This window comes from Nerophis lumbriciformis, linkage group LG02 (genome assembly GCF_033978685.3).
Source record: "Nerophis lumbriciformis linkage group LG02, RoL_Nlum_v2.1, whole genome shotgun sequence".
NCBI classification, from domain to species: domain Eukaryota; kingdom Metazoa; phylum Chordata; class Actinopteri; order Syngnathiformes; family Syngnathidae; genus Nerophis; species Nerophis lumbriciformis.
In genome coordinates this window covers 73,533,861-73,557,349 of record NC_084549.2, presented here as the reverse complement: position 1 = coordinate 73,557,349, position 23,489 = coordinate 73,533,861, and the positions used below count along the sequence as shown (strand labels likewise).

The window sequence follows — 23,489 nt, the reverse complement described above, 5'->3', positions numbered from 1 at the left end:
TGGAAAAACACGCTACTCGACGATACTTTGTTTGACAAGAGAATCGAGAAGATGAGAAAGTTTGTAATCGTCACCCAACTGGACCGGAAATGAACTCCTTGTTGGGCAATGCTGCCCCCCGCTGTCTAAAAGGAGGAAGTGCACCTCACTGTTGAATTCCAAAATAAACTCACACACTGCTTTTAAATATACTATATTGCCAAAAGTATTCAATATGACCTTTTGCAGCTTCAACTCTTCTGGGAAGGCTGTCCACAAACAAACTACCTCATTTTAAAGACAGCTATTATTGTATAAATATTACATTTGGATGCTAAACCAGTAAAATTGTTCAACACCAACATTGTTTTTGTTTAATGGACATGAATGCACCATTTATTTCCACTCTTGCTCATTGTGCACACCCAGAGAAGCAAGAAGCATCACTCAAACAAAGAAAAGTGGACGGTTGAAGTAGGTTGGTAAAACACTACAGGCCATAGTCGAAGTTGGGTTTTCCTTCTATGTAGGTCTTGTAGTAGGCCTCGTAGGTGTCCAGGCTGTGCCTGCAGGCTTTGACAACAGGGTCCTCTGACATGCGCTCCACCCACTTCTGCAGCCCGGGCGCACCGTCTAAGCAGCTGGAAAGTCACAAAAGTAACACATGTGGTGACCATTAATTGTGTTGAGCACTTATATGACCCAATCCAAACAACCCACCCTAGTCATGGGGAATAAAAAAAAATGCAACCAGCACAAAGATTCTACATAACCCAACTTCCTCATTAAACTTTGTGGATATTATAAACAAAATGTCTAATAAACATGAAAAAAAAATACAATTGTGCAACAAGTTGAGCGTATAATTGCTAGTTTGTACACATTTCTATATTTACTGGTTTTGTTTAATAAAACTCTACCCAAACATTTATCCATCCATCCATTTTCTGGGCCTATCCCCAGGTGCATGTCTTTGGAGGTGGGAGGGGCCTATCCCCAGGTGCATGTCTTTGGAGGTGGGAGGGGCCTATCCCCAGGTGCATGTCTTTGGGGGTGGGAGGGGCCTATGTCTTTGGAGGTGGGAGGGGCCTATCCCCAGGTGCATGTCTTTGGAGGTGGGAGGGGCCTATCCCCAGGTGCATGTCTTTTGGGGTGGGAGGAGCATATCCCCAGGTGCATGTCTTTGGGGGTGGGAGGGGCCTACGTCTTTGGAGGTGGGAGGGGCCTATCCCCAGGTGCATGTCTTTTGGGGTGGAAGGGGCCTATCCCCAGGTGCATGTCTTTGGAGGTGGGAGGGGCCTACCCCCAGGTGCATGTCTTTGGAGGTGGGAGGGGCCTACCCCCAGGTGCATGTCTTTTGGGGTGGGAGGGGCCTATGTCTTTGGAGGTGGGAGGGGCCTATCCCCAGGTGCATGTCTTTGGAGGTGGGAGGAGCCTATGCCCAGGTGCATGTCTTTGGAGGTGGGAGGGGCCTATCCCCAGGTGCATGTCTTTGGGGGTGGGAGGGGCCTATCCCCAGGTGCATGTCTTTGGAGGTGCATGTCTTTGGAGGTGGGAGGGGCCTATCCCCAGGTGCATGTCTTTGGAGGTGGGAGGGGCCTATGTCTTTGGAGGTGGGAGGGGCCTATCCCCAGGTGCATGTCTTTGGAGGTGGGAGGGGCCTATCCCCAGGTGCATGTCTTTTGGGGTGGGAGGGGCCTATGTCTTTGGAGGTGCATGTCTTTGGAGGTGGGAGGGGCCTATGTCTTTGGAGGTGGGAGGGGCCTATCCCCAGGTGCATGTCTTTTGGGGTGGGAGGGGCCTATCCCCAGGTGCATGTCTTTGGAGGTGGGAGGGGCCTATCCCCAGGTGCATGTCTTTGGAGGTGGGAGGGGCCTAACCCCAGGTGCATGTCTTTGGAGGTGGGAGGGGCCTATCCCCAGGTGCATGTCTTTGGAGGTGGGAGGGGCCTATGTCTTTGGAGGTGCATGTCTTTGGAGGTGGGAGGGGCCTATCCCCAGGTGCATGTCTTTGGAGGTGGGAGGGGCCTATGTCTTTGGAGGTGGGAGGGGCCTAACCCCAGGTGCATGTCTTTGGAGGTGGGAGGGGCCTAACCCCAGGTGCATGTCTTTGGAGGTGGGAGGGGCCTATGTCTTTGGAGGTGGGAGGGGCCTATCCCCAGGTGCATGTCTTTGGAAGTGGGAGGGGCCTATCCCCAGGTGCATGTCTTTGGAGGTGGGAGGGGCCTATGTCTTTGGAGGTGGGAGGGGCCTATCCCCAGGTGCATGTCTTTGGAGGTGGGAGGGGCCTATCCCCAGGTGCATGTCTTTGGAGGTGGGAGGGGCCTATGTCTTTGGAGGTGGGAGGGGCCTATCCCCAGGTGCATGTCTTTGGAGGTGGGAGGGGCCTATCCCCAGGTGCATGTCTTTTGGGGTGGGAGGGGCCTATGTCTTTGGAGGTGCATGTCTTTGGAGGTGGGAGGGGCCTATCCCCAGGTGCATGTCTTTGGAGGTGGGAGGAGCCTATGCCCAGGTGCATGTCTTTGGAGGTGGGAGGGGCCTATCCCCAGGTGCATGTCTTTGGGGGTGGGAGGGGCCTATCCCCAGGTGCATGTCTTTGGGGGTGGGTGGGGCCTATCCACAGGTGCATGTCTTTGGAGGTGGGAGGGGCCTATCCCCAGGTGCATGTCTTTGGAGGTGGGAGGGGCCTATGTCTTTGGAGGTGGGAGGGGCCTATCCCCAGGTGCATGTCTGTGGACGTGGGAGGGGCCTATCCCCAGGTGCATGTCTTTTGGGGTGGGAGGGGCCTACGTCTTTGGAGGTGGGAGGGGCCTATCCCCAGGTGCATGTCTGTGGACGTGGGAGGGGCCTATCCCCAGGTGCATGTCTTTTGGGGTGGGAGGGGCCTACGTCTTTGGAGGTGGAAGGGGCCTATCCCCAGATGCATGTCTTTGGAGGTGGGAGGGGCCTATGTCTTTGGAGGTGGGAGGGGCCTAACCCCAGGTGCATGTCTTTGGAGGTGGGAGGGGCCTATGTCTTTGGAGGTGGGAGGGGCCTATCCCCAGGTGCATGTCTTTTGGGGTGGGAGGGGCCTATGACTTTGGAGGTGGGAGGGGCCTATCCCCAGGTGCATGTCTTTGGAGGTGGGAGGAGCCTATGCCCAGGTGCATGTCTTTGGAGGTGGGAGAGGCCTATGTCTTTGGAGGTGGGAGGGGCCTATCCCCAGGTGCATGTCTTTGGAGGTGGGAGGAGCCTATGCCCAGGTGCATGTCTTTGGGGGTGGGAGGGGCCTATCCCCAGGTGCATGTCTTTGGAGGTGGGAGGGGCCTATGTCTTTGGAGGTGGGAGGGGCCTATCCCCAGGTGCATGTCTTTGGAGGTGGGAGGGGCCTATCCCCAGGTGCATGTCTTTGGGGGTGGGAGGGGCCTATCCCCAGGTGCATGTCTTTGGGGGTGGGTGGGGCCTATCCACAGGTGCATGTCTTTGGAGATGGGAGGGGCCTATCCCCAGGTGCATGTCTTTGGAGGTGGGAGGGGCCTATGTCTTTGGAGGTGGGAGGGGCCTATCCCCAGGTGCATGTCTGTGGACGTGGGAGGGGCCTATCCCCAGGTGCATGTCTTTTGGGGTGGGAGGGGCCTACGTCTTTGGAGGTGGGAGGGGCCTATCCCCAGGTGCATGTCTTTTGGGGTGGAAGGGGCCTATCCCCAGATGCATGTCTTTGGAGGTGGGAGGGGCCTATGTCTTTGGAGGTGGGAGGGGCCTATCCCCAGGTGCATGTCTTTGGAGGTGGGAGGGGCCTATCCCCAGGTGCATGTCTTTGGAGGTGGGAGGGGCCTACGTCTTTGGAGGTGCATGTCTTTGGAGGTGGGAGGAGCCTATCCAAGTGCATGTCTTTGGAGGTGGGAGGGGCCTATCCCCAGGTGCATGTCTTTGGAGGTGGGAGGAGCCTATCCCCACGTGCATGTCTTTGGAGGTGGGAGGGGCCTATCCCCAGGTGCATGTCTTTGGAGGTGGGAGGGGCCTACGTCTTTGGAGGTGCATGTCTTTGGAGGTGGGAGGAGCCTATCCAAGTGCATGTCTTTGGAGGTGGGAGGGGCCTATCCCCAGGTGCATGTCTTTGGAGGTGGGAGGAGCCTATCCCCAGGTGCATGTCTTTGGAGGTGGGAGGGGCCTATCCCCAGGTGCATGTCTTTGGAGGTGGGAGGGGCCTATCCCCAGGTGCATGTCTTTGGAGGTGGGAGGGGCCTATCCCCAGGTGCATGTCTTTGGAGGTGCATGTCTTTGGAGGTGGGAGGAGCCTATCCAAGTGCATGTCTTTGGAGGTGGGAGGGGCCTATCCCCAGGTGCATGTCTTTGGAGGTGGGAGGAGCCTATCCCCACGTGCATGTCTTTGGAGGTGGGAGGGGCCTATCCCCAGGTGCATGTCTTTGGAGGTGGGAGGGGCCTACGTCTTTGGAGGTGCATGTCTTTGGAGGTGGGAGGAGCCTATCCAAGTGCATGTCTTTGGAGGTGGGAGGGGCCTATCCCCAGGTGCATGTCTTTGGAGGTGGGAGGAGCCTATCCCCAGGTGCATGTCTTTGGAGGTGGGAGGGGCCTATCCCCAGGTGCATGTCTTTGGAGGTGGGAGGGGCCTATCCCCAGGTGCATGTCTTTGGAGGTGGGAGGGGTGCATGTCTTTGGAGGTGGGAGGGGCCTATCCCCAGGTGCATGTCTTTGGAGGTGGGAGGGGCCTATCCCCAGGTGCATGTCTTTGGAGGTGGGAGGGGCCTATGTCTTTGGAGGTGGGAGGGGCCTATCCCCAGGTGCATGTCTTTGGAGGTGGGAGGGGCCTATCCCCAGGTGCATGTCTTTGGAGGTGGGAGGGGCCTATGTCTTTGGAGGTGGGAGGGGCCTATCCCCAGGTGCATGTCTTTGGAGGTGGGAGGGGCCTATCCCCAGGTGCATGTCTTTGGAGGTGGGAGGGGCCTATGTCTTTGGAGGTGGGAGGGGCCTATCCCCAGGTGCATGTCTTTGGAGGTGGTAGGAGCATATCCCCAGGTGCATGTCTTTGGAGGTGGGAGGGGCCTATGTCTTTGGAGGTGGGAGGGGCCTATCCCCAGGTGCATGTCTTTGGAGGTGGGAGGGGCCTATTGTCTTTGGAGGTGGGAGGAAGCGCACGCAGTCACGGGGAGAACATGCAAACTCCACACAGAAAATTGAACCCAGGACCTTCGTATTGTGAGGCAGACGCACTAACCCCTGTACCACCGTGTCACCCACCCAAACATTTAATAAAGTCAAATACAAATAAAGTACCCAACACTTCTCTTTTCTAAAGCAAATGTGTACAAGCAGATCTAGATCATCTACGTCTACGTCTCCCAACGCCGTGCCAGCAGCCTGAGGGTTCCTGGTTCGATACCAACCTCGTCACGTCCGTTGTGAAAAGCACCATACAAGTATAACCCATCTAACTACATGATTTGTCTGAGTGACAGGACAGATTTAAAAAAGAATATATTTTTAAACCCATTAAGAATCCTTAAAAATAAGAATTGAGATTCATTCGACAATAAAAAAAACATCTTGCATGACTTTCCAGTGTGATGTGGTGCAGTTGTAGTAATGTTATTATATTTAGACATGTGACCACTCACTCGGTCAACTTAAAGGCCTCCAGCCTCTCGAACCACGGCCACATCAAGTAGTCGATCATGCTGACACCATCGCCACCGAAGAACTTGCTCTTCTTCTTCTCCAGGTCCTGTCCACACGGAGTCTTGTCAAGTCACCGTAGAGACGGTGGAGTCATATTACACACCTACCTCGTTTAGTTTGCCAAACTTCTCCTTCAGCTCGTCCACCAGCGCTGAAACCTCCTCACCCTTTTGTCTGCCCATGGGGATCTTGTAGGTCAATGGAAGGATCTGTCGCCAAGTGGATTATACGTACATGTCCTTTAAAAGCTGACTTGGACACAAACTTGCAAAATTAGAGATGTCCGATAATATCGGGCTGCTGATATTATCAGCTAGCTGATAAATGCTTAAAAATGTAATATCGGAAATTATTGGTATCAAAAAGTAAAATGTATGACTTTTTAAAAGGCCGCTGTGTACACGGACGTAGGGAGAAGTACAATAAACCTTAAAGGCACTGCCTTTGCGTGTCAGCCCAGTCACATAATATCTACGGCTTTTCACACACACAAGTGAATGCAAGCATACTTGGTCAACAGCCATACAGGTCACACTGAGGGTGGCCGTACAAACAAGTTTAACACTGTTACAAATATGCGCCACACTGTGAACCCACACCAAACAAGAATGACAAACACATTTCGGGAGAACATCCGCACCGTAACACAACAGAACAAATACCCAGAATCCCTTGCAGCACTAACTCTTCCAGGACGCTACAATATACACCCCCAGCTACCCCCCCTAACCCCACCTCAAGCTCTCTCAGGGAAAGCATGTCCCAAATTCCAAGCTGCTGTTTTGAGGCATGTTAAAAAAAAATAATGCACTTTGTGACTTCAATAATGAATATGGCAATAATAACTTGAGTTGATTTATTTTGGAAAACCTTGTTGGATTGTTTAATGCATCCAGCGGGGCATCACAACAAAATGAGGCATAATAATGTGTTCATTCCAACACTGTATATATCGGTATCGGTAATTAAGAGTTGGACGATATCGGCAAAAAAGCCATTATCGGACATGCAAAATATTTGTATATTGAGACAATGTTGGTGTCTAATGTTGGATCCACATTGTTGGTTGTAGAATGACCACATTTCAATGTCAAATCAACGTCACAACCTGACATTAAATCAACGTCATCAAAAATAATGTTTTAACGTATTTGTGTTGTAGAATATTGGTTGGGAAATGATCAAATTTCAATGGTCAAATCAACGTCAGAACCCAAAATTGATTAAACGTTGTCAAAAAGCATGTTGTTTCAACGTTGTATTTGTGTTGGAAAAATTTGGTTGGGAAATGACCACATTTCAATGTCAAATCAACGTCATCAAAAATAATGTTTTAACGTATTTGTGTTGTAGAATATTGGTTGGGAAATGACCAAATTTCAATGGTCAAATCAACGTCAGAACCCAACATTGATTAAACGTTGTCAAAAAGCATGTTGTTTCAATGTTGTATTTGTGTTGGAAAAAATAAGTAGAAAAATGACCAAATTTCAATGGTCAAATCAACTTAATCAAAAATAATGTTGTTTTAACGTTGTATTTGTGTTGTAGAATATTGGTTGGGAAAATGACCAAATTTCAATGGTCAAATCAACGTCAGAACCCAACATTGATTAAACGTCGTCAAAAAGCATGTTGTTTCAACGTTGTACTTGTGTTGGAAAAATTTGGTTGGGAAATGACCACATTTCAATGTCAAATCAACGTCAGAACCCAACTTTAAATAAAAGCTGTTTCAACGTTGTAGAATATCGGTTGGGAAATGACTAAAATTCAATGTCAAACCAATGTCACAACCCAACATTGATTAAACGTTATCAAAAAGCATGTTGTTTCAACGTTGTATTTGTGTTGGAAAAAATAAGTAGAAAAATGACCAAATTTCAATGGTCAAATCAACTTACCGTAATCAAAAATAATGTTGTTTTAACGTTGTATTTGTGTTGTAGAATATTGGTTGGGAAATGACCAAATTTCAATGGTCAAATCAACGTCAGAACCCAACATTGATTAAACGTTGTCAAAAAGCATGTTGTTTCAATGTTGTATTTGTGTTGGAAAAAATAAGTAGAAAAATGACCAAATTTCAATGTCAAATCAACTTAATCAAAAATAATGTTGTATTTGTGTTGTAGAATATTGGTTGAGAAATGACCACATTTCAATGTCAAATCAACGTCATCAAAAATAATGTTGTTTTAATGTATTTGTGTTGTAGAATATTGGTTGGGAAATGAGTAAAATTTCAATGGTCAAATCAACGTCAGAACCCAAAATTGATTAAACGTTGTCAAAAAGCATGTTGTTTTAACGTTGTATTTGTGTTGTAGAATATTGGTTGGGGAAATGACCAAAATTCAATGGTCAAATCAATGCCAGAAGCCAATATTGATTAAACGTTGTCAAAAACAATGTTGTTTCAACGTTGTATTTGTGCAGGAAAATGACCAAATTTCAATGGTCAAATCAACGTCACAACCTGACATTGAATAAATGTTGTCAAAAAGCATGTTGATCCAACGTCGTATACTGTATGTGTTGTAGAATATTGATTGGGAAATGACCAAAATTCAATGGTCAAATCAACGTCACAACCCGACATTGATAAAAAGCATGTTTCAACATATTTGTGTTGTAGAATATTGGTTGGGAAATGACCACATTTCAATGGTCAAATCAACGTCACAACCCAACATTGATTAAACTTAATCAAAAAGCATGTTGTTTTAACGTTGTATTTGTGTTGTAGAATATTGGTTGGAAAAAGGACCAAAATTCAATGTCAAATCAACATCAGAAGCCATTATTGATTAAATGTTGTCAAAAAGCATGTTTCAACGTTGTATTTGTGTTGGAAGAAATTGGTTGAGAAATGACCACATTTCAATGTCAAATCAACGTCATCAAAAATAATGTTTTAATGTATTTGTGTTGTAGAATATTGGTTGGGAAATGACCAAATTTCAATGGTCAAATCAACGTCAGAACCCAACATTGATTAAACGTTGTCAAAAAGCATGTTGTTTCAACGTTGTATTTGTGTTGGAAAAATTTGGTTGGGAAATGACCACATTTCAATGTCAAATCAACGTTATCAAAAATAATGTTTTAAGGTATTTGTGTTGTAGAATATTAGTTGGGAAATGACTAAATTTCAATGGTCAAATCAACGTCAGAACCCAACATTGATTAAACGTTGTCAAAAAGCATGTTGTTTCAATGTTATGTTTGTGGAGTAGAATATTGGTTGGGAAAATGACCAAAATTCAATGGTCAAATCAATGCCAGAAGCCAATATTGATTAAACGTTGTCAAAAAGCATGTTGTTTCAACGTTGTATTTGTGTTGTAGAATATTGGTTGGGAAATGACCACATTTCAATGGTCAAATCAACGTCACAACCCGACATTGATTAAACGTCGTCAAAAAGCATGTTGTTTCAACGTTGTACTTGTGTTGGAACAAATTGGTTGGGAAATGACCAAATTTCAATGGTCAAATCAACGTCAGAACCGACATGGATTAAACGTTGTCAAAAAGGATGTTGTTTCAACGTTGTATTTGTGTTGGAAGAAATTGGTTGGGAAATGACCACATTTCAATGGTCAAATCAACGTCAGAACCCAACATTAAATAAAAGCTGTTTCAACATTGTAGAATATTGGTTGGGAAAATGACCAAAATTCAATGTCAAACCAATGTCACAACCCGACATTGATTAAACGTTATCAAAAAGCATGTTGTTTCAACGTTGTATTTGTGTTGGAAAAAATAAGTAGAAAAATGACCAAATTTCAATGGTCAAATCAACTTAATCAAAAATAATGTTGTTTTAACGTTGTATTTGTGTTGTAGAATATTGGTTGGAAAATGACCAAATTTTAATGGTCAAGTCAACGTCAGAACCCAACATTGATTAAACGTTGTCAAAAAGCATGTTGTTTCAACATTGTATTTGTGTTGGAAGAAATTGGTTGAGAAATGACCACATTTCAATGTCAAATCAACGTCATCAAAAATAATGTTGTTTTAATGTATTTGTGTTGTAGAATATTGGTTGGGAAATGAGTAAAATTTCAATGGTCAAATCAACGTCAGAAGCCAACATTGATTAAACGTTGTCAAAAAGCATGTTGTTTCAATGTTGTATTTGTGTTGGAAGAAATTGGTTGAGAAATGACCAAATTTCAATGTCAAATCAACATTATCAAAAATAATGTTGTTTTAACGTATTTGTGTTGTAGAATATTGGTTGGGAAATGAGTAAAATTTCAAAGGTCAAATCAACGTCACAACCTGACATTGATTAAACGTTGTCAAAAAGCATGTTGTTTCAATGTTGTATTTGTGTTGGAAGAAATTGGTTGAGAAATGACCACATTTCAATGTCAAATCAACGTCATCAAAAATAATGTTTTAATGTATTTGTGTTGTAGAATATTGGTTGGGAAATGACTACATTTCAATGGTCAAATCAACGTCAGAACCCAACATTAAATAAAAGCTGTTTCAACGTTGTAGAATATTGGTTGGGAAATGACTAAAATTCAATGTCAAACCAATGTCACAACCCAACATTGATTAAACGTTGTCAAAAAGCATGTTGTTTCAACGTTGTATTTGTGTTGGAAAAAATAAGTAGAAAAATGACCAAATTTCAATGGTCAAATCAACGTCACATTGAATAAACGTCGTCAAAAAGCATGTTGTTTCAACGTTGTACTTGTGTTGGAACAAATTGGTTGGGAAATGACCAAATTGCAATGTCAAATCAACTTAATCAAAAATAATGTTGTATTTGTGTTGTAGAATATTGGTTGGGAAATGACCAAATTTCAATGGTCAAATCAACGTCAGAACCCAACATTGATTAAACGTTGTCAAAAAGCATGTTGTTTTAACATTGTATTTGTGTTGGAAAAATTTGGTTGGGAAATGACCACATTTCAATGTCAAATCAACGTTATCAAAAATAATGTTTTAACGTATTTGTGTTGTAGAATATTGGTTGGGAAATGACCACATTTCAATGGTCAAGTCAACGTCAGAACCCAACATTGATTAAACGTTGTCAAAAAGCATGTTGTTTCAATATTATGTTTGTGGAGTAGAATATTGGTTGGGAAAATGACCAAAATTCAATGGTCAAATCAATGCCAGAAGCCAATATTGATTAAACGTTGTCAAAAAGCATGTTGTTTTAACATTGTATTTGTGTTGGAAAAATTTGGTTGGGAAATGACCACATTTCAATGTCAAATCAACGTTATCAAAAATAATGTTTTAACGTATTTGTGTTGTAGAATATTGGTTGAGAAATGACTACATTTCAATGGTCAAATCAACGTCAGAACCCAACATTGATTAAACGTTGTCAAAAAGCATGTTGTTTCAATGTTATGTTTGTGGAGTAGAATATTGGTTGGGAAAATGACCAAAATTCAATGGTCAAATCAATGCCAGAAGCCAATATTGATTAAACGTTGTTAAAAAGCATGTTGTTTTAACATTGTATTTGTGTTGGAAAAATTTGGTTGGGAAATGACCACATTTCAATGTCAAATCAACGTTATCAAAAATAATGTTTTAACGTATTTGTGTTGTAGAATATTAGTTGGGAAATGACTAAATTTCAATGGTCAAATCAACGTCAGAACCCAACATTGATTAAACGTTGTCAAAAAGCATGTTGTTTCAATGTTATGTTTGTGGAGTAGAATATTGGTTGGGAAAATGACCAAAATTCAATGGTCAAATCAATGCCAGAAGCCAATATTGATTAAACGTTGTCAAAAACAATGTTGTTTCAACGTTGTATTTGTGCAGGAAAATGACCAAATTTCAATGATCAAATCAACGTCACAACCTGACATTGAATAAACGTTGTCAAAAAGCATGTTGTTTCAACGTTGTATTTGTGTTGGAACAAATTGGCTGGGAAATGACCAAATTTCAATGTCAAATCAACTTAATCAAAAATAATGTTGTATTTGTGTTGGAGAATATTGGTTGGAAAATGACCAAATTTCAATGGTCAAACCAATGTCACAACCAAACATTGATTAAACGTTATCAAAAAGCATGTTGTTTCAACGTTGTATTTATGTTGGAAAAAATAAGTAGAAAAATGACAAAATTTCAATGTCAAATCAACTCAATCAAAAATAATGTTGTATTTGTGTTGTAGAATATTGGTTGAGAAATGACCACATTTCAATGTCAAATCAACGTCATCAAAAATAATGTTGTTTTAATGTATTTGTGTTGTAGAATATTGGTTGGGAAATGACCAAATTTCAATGGTCAAATCAACATCAGAACCCAACATTGATTAAACGTTGTCAAAAAGCATGTTGTTTCAATGTTGCGTTTGTGCAGGAAAATGACCAAAATTCAATGGTCAAATCAACGTCAGAAGCCATTATTGATTAAATGTTGTCAAAAAGCATGTTGTTTCCACGTTGTATTTGTGTTGGAACAAATTGGTTGGGAAATTACCAAATTTCAATGTCAAATCAACTTAATCAAAAATAATGTTTTAACGTTGTATTTGAGTTGTAGAATATTGGTTGGGAAATGACCACATTTCAATGGTCAAATCAACGTCAGAACCCAACATTGATTAAACGTTGTCAAAAAGCATGTTGTTTCAACGTTGTATTTGTGTTGGAAAAAATAAGTAGAAAAATGACCAAATTTCAATGGTCAAATCAACGTCACAACCCAACATTGATTAAACGTTGTCAAAAAGCATGTTGTTTCAACGTTGTATTTGTGTTGGAAAAAATAAGTAGAAAAATGACCAAATTTCAATGGTCAAATCAACTTAATCAAAAATAATGCTGTTTTAACGTTGTATTTGTGTTGTAGAATATTGGTTGGAAAATGGCCAAATCAATGTCACAACCAGACATTGATTAAACGTTGTCAAAAAGCATGTTGTTTCAACGTTGTATTTGTGTTGGAAAAAATAAGTAGAAAAATGACCAAATTTCAATGGTCAAATCAACGTCACAACCCAACATTGATTAAACGTTGTCAAAAAGCATGTTGTTTCAACGTTGTATTTGTGTTGGAAAAAATAAGTAGAAAAATGACCAAATTTCAATGGTCAAATCAACTTAATCAAAAATAATGTTGTTTCAATGTTATGTTTGTGGAGTAGAATATTGGTTGGGAAAATGACCAAAATTCAATGGTCAAATCAATGCCAGAAGCCAATATTGATTAAACGTTGTCAAAAACAATGTTGTTTCAACGTTGTATTTGTGCAGGAAAATGACCAAATTTCAATGGTCAAATCAACGTCACAACCTGACATTGAATAAATGTTGTCAAAAAGCATGTTGATCCAATGTCGTATACTGTATGTGTTGTAGAATATTGATTGGGAAATGACCAAAATTCAATGGTCAAATCAATGTCAGAACCCGACATTGATAAAAAGCATGTTTCAACATATTTGTATTGTAGAATATTGGTTGGGAAATGACCACATTTCAATGGTCAAATCAACGTCACAACCCAACATTGATTAAACATCAAAAAGCATGTTGTTTTAACGTTGTATTTGTGTTGTAGAATATTGGTTGGAAAAATGACCAAAATTCAATGTCAAATCAACATCAGAAGCCATTATTGATTAAATGTTGTCAAAAAGCATGTTTCAACGTTGTATTTGTGTTGGAAGAAATTGGTTGAGAAATGACCACATTTCAATGTCAAATCAACGTCATCAAAAATAATGTTTTAATGTATTTGTGTTGTAGAATATTGGTTGGGAAATGACCACATTTCAATGGTCAAATCAACGTCAGAACCCAACATTGATTAAACGTTGTCAAAAAGCATGTTGTTTCAACGTTGTATTTGTGTTGGAAAAATTTGGTTGGGAAATGACCACATTTCAATGTCAAATCAACGTTATCAAAAATAATGTTTTAAGGTATTTGTGTTGTAGAATATTAGTTGGGAAATGACTAAATTTCAATGGTCAAATCAACGTCAGAACCCAACATTGATTAAACGTTGTCAAAAAGCATGTTGTTTCAATGTTGTATTTGTGTTGGAAGAAATTGGTTGAGAAATGACCACATTTCAATGTCAAATCAACGTCATCAAAAATAATGTTGTTTTAATGTATTTGTGTTGTAGAATATTGGTTGGGAAATGACCAAATTTCAATGGTCAAATCAACGTCAGAACCCAACATTGATCAAACGTTGTCAAAAAGCATGTTGTTTCGATGTTGTATTTGTGTTGGAAGAAATTGGTTGAGAAATGACCACATTTCAATGTCAAATCAACGTCATCAAAAATAATGTTGTTTTAATGTATTTGTGTTGTGGAATATTGGTTGGGAAATGAGTAAAATTTCAATGGTCAAATCAACGTCAGAACCCAACATTGATTAAACGTTGTCAAAAAGCATGTTGTTTCAACGTTGTATTTGTGTTGTAAAATATTGGTTGGGAAATGACCAAATTTCAATGTCAAATCAACGTTATCAAAAATAACGTTTTAACGTATTTGTGTTGTAGAATATTGGTTGAGAAATGACTAAATTTCAATGGTCAAATCAACGTCAGAACCCAACATTAAATAAAAGCTGTTTCAATGTTGTAGAATATTGGTTGGGAAATGACTAAAATTCAATGTCAAACCAATGTCACAACCCAACATTGATTAAACGTTATCAAAAAGCATGTTGTTTCAACGTTGTATTTGTGTTGGAAAAAATAAGTAGAAAAATGACCAAATTTCAATGGTCAAATCAACTTAATCCAAAATAATGTTTTAACGTTGTATTTGTGTTGTAGAATATTGGTTGGAAAATGACCAAATTTCAATGGTCAAATCAATGTCACAACCCAACATTGATTAAACGTTGTCAAAAAGCATGTTGTTTTAATGTTGTATTTGTGTTGGAAGAAATTGGTTGAGAAATGACCACATTTCAATGGTCAAATCAACGTTATCAAAAATAATGTTGTTTTAACGTATTTGTGTTGTAGAATATTGGTTGGGAAATGACCACATTTCAATGGTCAAATCAACGTCAGAACCCAACATTAAATAAAAGCTGTTTCAACGTTGTAGAATATTGGTTGGGAAATGACCAAAATTCAATGTCAAACCAACGTCACAACCCAACATTGATTAAACGTTATCAAAAAGCATGTTGTTTCAACGTTGTATTTGTGTTGGAAAAAATAAGTAGAAAAATGACCAAATTTCAATGGTCAAATCAACTTAATCCAAAATAATGTTGTTTTAACGTATTTGTGTTGTAGAATATTGGTTGGGAAATGACGACATTTCAATGGTCAAATCAACGTCAGAACCCAACATTAAATAAAAGCTGTTTCAACGTTGTAGAATATTGGTTGGGAAATGACCACATTTCAATGGTCAAATCAACGTCAGAACCCAACATTGATTAAACGTTGTCAAAAAGCATGTTGTTTCAATGTTGTATTTGTGTTGGAAGAAATTGGTTGAGAAATGTTGTTTTAATGTATTTGTGTTGTAGAATATTGGTTGGGAAATTAGTAAAATTTCAATGGTCAAATCAACGCCAGAACCCAACATTGATTAAACGTTGTCAAAAAGCATGTTGTTTCAATGTTATGTTTGTGTTGTAGAATATTGGTTGGGAAAATGACCAAAATTCAATGGTCAAATCAATGCCAGAAGCCAATATTGATTAAACGTTGTCAAAAACAATGTTGTTTCAACGTTGTATTTGTGTTGGAAAAAATAAGTAGAAAAATGACCAAATTTCAATGGTCAAATCAACTTAATCAAAAATAATGTTGTATTTGTGTTGTAGAATATTGGTTGAGAAATGACCACATTTCAATGTCAAATCAACGTCATCAAAAATAATGTTTTAATGTATTTGTGTTGTAGAATATTGGTTGGGAAAGGAGTAAAATTTCAATGGTCAAATCAACGTCAGAACCCAACATTGATTAAACGTTGTCAAAAAGCATGTTGTTTCAATGTTATGTTTGTGGAGTAGAATATTGGTTGGGAAAATGACCAAAATTCAATGTCAAATCAACATCAGAAGCCATTATTGATTAAATGTTGTCAAAAAGCATGTTGTTTCAACGTTATGTTTGAGTTGTGGAATATTGGTTGGGAAATGACCACATTTCAATGGTCAAATCAACGCCACAATCTGACATTTATTAAACGTTGTTTCGACGTCATGTTTGAGGACCTAAGTGGACGAGTTAGTTGCAATGTGTGTTGCATGCTGGGTAGGAGTCAGCACCACTTGGACTAAATACCTTGGAGAAGTTCTCCAGCATCATCTTCTGCTGGGCTCTCCCATAGGGCGTGGAGGGAAGCAGCTTCCTGCCAGGGTACTCCTCATCCAGGTACTCACAGGTGATGGGAGACTCGTAGATCAGCTCCCCTGCCGCCGTCTCCAGGAGCGGGACCAGACCCAAAGGGTTTTTCTTCAGGAACCATTCGGGTTTGTCCCTCAGCTGGATGTTGATGACTTCATGCCTGGTGTGCAGAATAAAAATGGAGTGTTATGTTTGGTTGAGAATTGTGCGGCGGAGGAGGCGTCCTCACTTGATGCCTTTGGCGTTCAGCACCAGTCTGGTCCTCTGGGCGAAGGGGCAAAACCTCATGCTGTACAGTCGGATTTGGCCCTTGGGAACGGGACCGGGCTCAGGGCTCCCTGGAAGAACACACAGTGGTACCTTAACTTCAGAGTCTTTATGCTTTAGGCTGCAAGCAAAAACTTTCTGCTCCAGTCTGTGGAACGCTCTCCCTGACCACCTGAGGGCACCACAGACTGTGGATGCTTTTAAAAAAGGCTTAAAAACCCTTCTTTTTTTAAAAAAAGCCTTTTTTAGATGTGCTAGTACTAACTATTAGCCTGTTCTACTTTTATTTTTATCTCACTATTTATTTTATGTGCTTTTACAAATAAAATATTATTATTATTTACGAGCACGCCCGCCATTAGTTAACTTCGCAAATGTAAAGAGTGAACCCCGCTTACAGCTAGAGATCAACATTGTTTTGTTTTCCAACCGTGGTGAGGAAGAACGTGAGTGGAAAGGACAGCGCTCGGAGGAAGAAGCAGGTCTTATTCATTGAATTAAAGAAGGAAATCATCAAAAACATTACCGAATGTCGCCAACTTGGCAACGCTAGTGCTAATCTGCGCCGTACTGAAGCAAAGTGAGTCTAAAGCCCGCCGAGAATGTTAAAATCCTATCCAAAGGGCGGACATTTATCTGTGAAAATGTAGAAAGGCTGCTGATGGTGTGTTTGACGGGGGGGAAAAAAATAGATATATTTTTTTAATCGAACTAATGACAATCGTAGTCGTTAGTAGAATCATACATTGGTCATATTCAGTCCTCATGTGTCCAGGGACATATTTACTGACTTTATGAATATAGAATATATTTTTTTTTAAAGAAAAAAGATGCGACGATAAAAAAATATTGATGTAATCATAGTAGTATCGACTAGATACACTCTTGTACTTGGTATCATTACAGTGGATGTCAGGTGTAGATCCACCCATGGCGTTTGTTTACATTGTGACGCCAGTGAGCTATTGTATCCTCCTACGGTGTGTAGTGAAGCATGTTTAGCCATTCCTTGTCCTCCAGTGATAATGATACTTGTAAGAAACATACTTTGTCGTCATGGAGGCCAGGATTAGTGATTTAGAAGGAGCTAAAACACTGCCGACTGCGTTTCAGTGTTATAACTTCACCTTTATCTTTACTTTTTAGGCGTCCGTTCTCCCTGTTCTGTCTACACACTGTGTCTGCTTGTAAGTACTCTGTGTGCGCGCGCTGCCGAACGTGCTCCTCTGCTCGTAAAACCAGCAATGTCCCGATGTGACGGCGCGCCGTCATGCCTGTAAATAAAAAAATATGGCTAACCTGTACTTTTCAAACAGAGAATAGTACCAATTTTTGGTTCATTAGTACTGCGATACTATACTAGTACCGGTATACCGTACAACACTTTTTGATTAGACAGAGAGACAAAAACAACAACAACAACAACAATAGAGCAACATCATCAAATACGACATGTACAAATATGATGGTTAAAAGTAATAGCAAATAAGCAGTTAGTGGAATAAATAATAATACAGAAATGACAATGAGCATTATTACACTACAGCAATACACTATTGATAATGAACAATACCAATAATTAACTCTATTATCAACAATACAGTTGTTCAAATGCAACAATACATATATGTAACAATAACTTGAGATACAAAAAAAAGCAGAAAAATGGAGGGGGAGAAAGAGAAGCAACCTATATTAACCTTGTATATTGTTATAGTCACAATAGGTTAAGCTTTGTCAGTGTGCCATGTGTTATACCCAGTTTACCCTAGGGCAACAACGTTAATATATGTTTGATGAAACGTGATTATGTGCATGAGTGTATGTATGCATATGTACTTGTATATGTACATGTATGTTAGAGATGCGCGGATAGGCAATTATTTCATCCGCAACCGCATCAGAAAGTCGTCAACCATCCGCAATCCACCCGATCTAACATTTGATCAGAACCGCATCCGCCCGCCATCCGCCCGCACCCGCCCGTTGTTATATATCTAATATAGACGATGCAAGGCATTAGTGAGGTTATAAAGCTTTTGCCTGTTAAAGAAAGGAGACTGATCCAATGCAGCACAGACGTTCGCGTGCCACGCTGTCACGACCCAGACGCACACCAGTGCGCAATCATATGGGAGCCGCGCTGAGCGCACCTCCAAGCGCGTCTCGCTGCCGGCGACGGCCGGGTATATGGGCCCGACGCTCCAGCGCCATCCATTTTCAGGGCTAGTTGATTCGGCAGGTGGGTTGTTACACACTCCTTAGCGGGTTCCGACTTCCATGGCCACCGTCCTAGCTGCTGTCTATATCAACCAGGGTGAGCCCCACCCCTTTCGTGAGCGCACTGCGCGCGGAGTGACCCCTGTTACGCGCCCCCGGCAACAGGGGTGGCGGGCAGGTAAGCTGCGCGGGCGGAGCACGCGGAGTGACCCCTGTTACGAGCCCCCGGCCACGGGGGTGGCGGGCAGGTAAGCTGCTTACCTGCTGCGCGTGACGCCGGCCGCGGCGAAGGCGGACGAGGCGGGGTGTCGGTGCGGTGGGCGCGGTGGTGACCCTGGACGTGCGTCGGGCCCTTCTCGCGGATCGCCTCAGCTACGGCTCCCGGTGGGGCCCTCTCGGGGGAAGGGGCCTCGGTCCCGGACCCCGGCGAGGCGTCGGGGGCCTTCTCCGCTCCGTAAAAGTGTCCATCTCTTTTCTTTTTTTTTCTTCTGTTGTGGCATATGCTGCAGGTGCCTGCTCGTTTTTCGTATGTGGGTAACAACATTTAACTATGTATATATATTTCCCAATTGGTTTAACTGCCACACGCCTGAATCTATTTAAAATCTAATTTTTTTTTATAATTTGAACCACCCGACCCGACCCGACCCGCGGATAAAATCTAATTTTTTTTAATTTCATCCGCCCGATCCGCGGATAATCCGCGGACTCCGCGGTTGTGCCCGCAAACCGCGCATCTCTAATGTATGTGTACATGTATGTTTGTACAGTGAATGTATATGTACAGTATGTGTATATGTATGTTTGTACAGTGAATGTGCGTGTGGATGTACGAACTTTGAGTATGTAGGTATGTACTGTATTTGTGTATGTATGTGGGAGCGTAGGTACCTATGTTTGTATGTATGTATGCATGTATGAATGAATAACGATGTGTATGTGAGTATATGTGTATTTGTATGTACCGTAATTTTCGGAGTATAAGTCGCACCTGCCGAAAATGCATAATAAAGAAGGAAAAAAAACATATATAAGTCGCACTGGAGTATAAGTCGCATTTTTTGGGGGAAATGTTTTTGATAAAAGCCAACACCAAGAATAGACATTTGAAAGGCAATTTAAAATAAATAAAGAATAGTGAACAACAGGCTGAATAAGTGTACGTTATATGAGGCATAAATAATAATAATGGTACCGTTTTTTCCGCACTATTAGCCGCACCTAAAAACCACAAATTTACTCAAAAGCTGACAGTGCGGCTTATAACCCGGTGCGCTTTATATATGGATTAATATTAAGATTCATTTTCATAAAGTTTCGGTCTCGCAACTACGGTAAACAGCCGCCATCTTTTTTCCCCGTAGAAGAGGAAGTGCTTCTTCTTCTACGCAAGCAACCGCCAAGGTAAGCACCCGCCCCCATAGAAGAGGAAGCGCTTCTTCTTCTACTGTAAGCAACCACCCGCCCGCGTAGAAGAAGAAGAAGAAGAAGCGCGCGGATATTACGTTTCATTTCCTTTGTGTGTTTACATCTGTAAAGACCACAAAATGGCTCCTACTAAGCGACAGGTTTCCGGTTCATGAAAAGACGCAATCTCTCCATCCGCACACGGACTACTATTTCACAGCAACTGCCTAAAGACTTTCAAGAAAAGCTGGCTACTTTCCGTGCATATTGTAAAAACAAGATAGCTGAAAAAAAGATCCGGCCAGAGAACATTATCAACATGGACGAGGTTCCACTGACTTTTGATATTCCTGTGAACCGCACTGTGGATACAACGGGAGCACGTATGGTGAATATTCGCACCACAGGGAATGAGAAGTCATCCTTCACTGTGGTTCTAGCTTGCCATGCTAATGGCCAGAAACTTCCACCCATGGTGATATTCAAAAGGAAGACCTTGCCAAAAGAGACCTTTCCAGCCGGCGTCATCATAAAAGCTAACTCGAAGGGATGGATGAAGAAAAGATGAGCGAGTGGTTAAGGTAAGTTTACGCGAAGAGGCCGGGTGGCTTTTTTCACGCAGCTCCGTCCATGTTGATATACGACTCCATGCGCGCCCACATCACGCTGGTTTTTAATATATTATTAAAGTTTGACTGACCTATCTGACTGTTTTTTTGACATTCCTTTAGCGCAGTTAGATGCGGCTTATAACACGGGGCGGCTTATAGGTGGACAAAGTTTTGAAATATGCCGTTCATTGAAGGCGCGGCTTATAACCCAGGGCGGCTTATGGTGCGGAAAATACGGTATGTTAACGTAACATATTATGGTAAGAGTCATTCAAATAACTATAACATATAGAACATGCTATACGTTTACCAAACAATCTGTCACTCCTAATCGCTAAATCCCATGAAATCTTATACGTCTAGTCTCTTACGTGAATGAGATCAATAATATTAGTTGATATTTTACGCTAATGTGTTAATCATTTCACACATAAGTCGCTCCGGAGTATAAGTCGCACCCCCCGGCCAAACTATGAGAAAAACTGCCACTTATAGTCCGAAAAATACGGTACAATATATTTGACTCCCAGTGTGTGTGGGAGCCAGAGTATGGCCCCAGCCACCAGAGGTGGGTAGTAACGCGCTACATTTACTCCGTTACATCTACTTGAGTAACTTTTGGGATAAATTGTACTTCTAAGAGTAGTTTTAATGCAACATACTTTTACTTTTACTTGAGTATATTTATAGAGAAGAAACACTACTTTTACTCCGCTACTTTTATCTACATTCAGCTCGCTACTCGCTACTAATTTTTATCGATCTGTTAATGCACGCTTTGTTTGTTTTGGTCTGTCAGACAGACCTTCATAGTGCCTGCGTTTCAACAAATACAGTCACTGGTGACGTTCACTCCGTTCCACCAATCAGATGCAGTCACTGGTGACGTTGGACCAATCAAACAGAGCCAGGCGGTCACATGACCTGACTTAAACAAGTTGAAAAACTTATTGGGGTGTTACCATTTAGTGGTCAATTTTACGGAATATATACTGTACTGTGCAATCTACTAATAAAAGTTTCAATCAATCAATCAAAAGTGTGAAGGAAAAAAGACCCTTTTTATTTCAACCGTACATCCCGTCATAAGCCTAAAGACTGACTGCACAGTTCCTGTCTTCACAATAAAAGTGCCGCTCCATCGCGCCTGCGCTTTCAAAACAAGAGTCTCCGAAAGCCAGCACAAACAAGCTAGCAAGCTACGGAGTTTGCCGCCAATGTATTTCTTGTAAAGTGTATAAAAACGAATATGGAAGCTGGACAACCAACCACTTTCATGTGGTATTAGACAGAAAGGAGGAACTTTTTTTCTCCTCCATTTGAAAACGTGGACGTTATCATCACTACTGTCTGATTACAATCAATGCAAGTCATCAGAATCAGGTAATACACCAACTTATATTCTTGTCTTCATGAAAGAAAGGAATCTATATGTGTTAAACATGCATGTATATTCATTAAAACACCTTTAACATGTAAACAAAAACGGCAAAATAAATACATATAAATTATATACTGTATATATATATATATATATATATATATATATATGTATGTGTGTATATATATATATATATATATATATATATATATATATATATATATATATATATATATATATATGATATGTGTGTGTATGTTACTCATCAGTTACTCAGTACTTGAGTAGTTTTTTCACAACATACTTTTTACTTTTACTCAAGTAAATATTTGGGTGACTACTCCTTACTTTTACTTGAGTAATAAATCTCTAAAGTAACAGTACTCTTACTTGAGTACAATTTCTGGCTACTCTACCCACCTCTGCCAGCCACCCAGGGAACCAGGGACCACCGGCCCCACGCAGCCAGGCCGGCCAACGACAGGAACCCCAGAGACCGGCCCACCGTGCCGCCCGGAAGAGCCAGCAGCAGGCCGCAGAGGACAAGGCATGGGAGAAGCAGGGGACAGCCAGCCCTCAAGACAGCGAGAGACCACACCCCACACGGGCAGAAAGGCGGGCCCAGGGACTCCCCGCAACCGGACGGGAAGACCGCCCCCGCCCCACCAGCAACCGGCCCCCACGAGCCCAACCGCCACCCCACCCAAGAGGGAGGGGAAAAATAAAAAATAAAAATAATAAAATATATTTAAAAAAATAATAATAATAAAAAAATAAAAATAATTATACATTAAAAAAATGAATTAAAAGAAGATCACAGACATGCTGACACACTGGTCGACTTGCAGCACCTCGGAGTACTTTACAGCACCAAGTTACCACAATAGACGCGGGGACTAGACCCAGCAGATATCAAGCCTGAAATAGTTAGCCACACCTTTTTCCTAAAGTCTGTTATAATTATAAGAGCAAATATGACTGCACTCAGTGTGGCTTTTCAAAAAAATGCCGAGTCACACCAACATCAGCATTTGTCTGTGTATGAAAAATGTAGCAGTGAACAATGGACACTCCCTCCTACACGATGACGTGTATGTTACACAAATATGTATTGATTGATTGATTGAGACTTTTATTAGTAGATTGCACAGTACACTACAATTGACCACTAAATGGTAACACCCCAATAAGTTTTTACACTTGTTTAAGTCGGGTTCCACTTAAATTGATTCATGATACAGATATATACTATCATAATATGTTACACAAATATGTATGTTACACAAATATGTGTGAGTAAAGCGATGTTGCTGTTTTAGTAGTTGTATTATTAAGGCTACTGATCCAAGGTCAGTTTGACAAATGCAACATGCTTTTTCCCAGAACAAACGATTTTCGTCTTACCTTTGGCGAAACACACTTGACTCGACATGCTTGTACTGGAACTAAGTATTCGGTCTTCCTGAACTCACCAGACGAGGTTAGAAGCGTTAAAAAACGTCGCGGTGTGAGAAAATACCGTGTTTATATCTTGCGCCTACTTCCGGGAGAAAAAGCATCAGCCAATGAGCGCTGAATGAGGAAGTGG

General features: G+C 41.6%; 1 protein-coding gene across 2 annotated transcripts; it reads right to left on the bottom strand.

Moving 5' to 3' along the window:
• Nucleotides 1–362: 362 nt before the first annotated feature.
• LOC133611491 (glutathione S-transferase omega-1-like) lies at nucleotides 363–23,468 on the bottom strand. Of its 2 annotated transcripts, XM_061968329.1 has the most exons (7): nucleotides 23,306–23,460; nucleotides 17,410–17,556; nucleotides 16,245–16,353; nucleotides 15,953–16,175; nucleotides 5,762–5,863; nucleotides 5,594–5,700; nucleotides 363–620 (listed from the first exon to the last, which is right to left on the bottom strand). In XM_061968329.1, the coding sequence occupies exons 1-7, from the start codon at nucleotides 23,331–23,333 to the stop codon at nucleotides 470–472; spliced, it is 867 nt and encodes a 288-aa protein (XP_061824313.1). In that variant the 5' UTR covers nucleotides 23,334–23,460; the 3' UTR covers nucleotides 363–469. The 2 variants fall into 2 exon arrangements, with proteins under 2 accessions (XP_061824313.1, XP_061824320.1); XM_061968336.1 differs by lacking the exon at nucleotides 17,410–17,556 and having other exon boundaries at nucleotides 23,306–23,468.
• Between the last annotated feature and the right edge of the window lie 21 nt (nucleotides 23,469–23,489).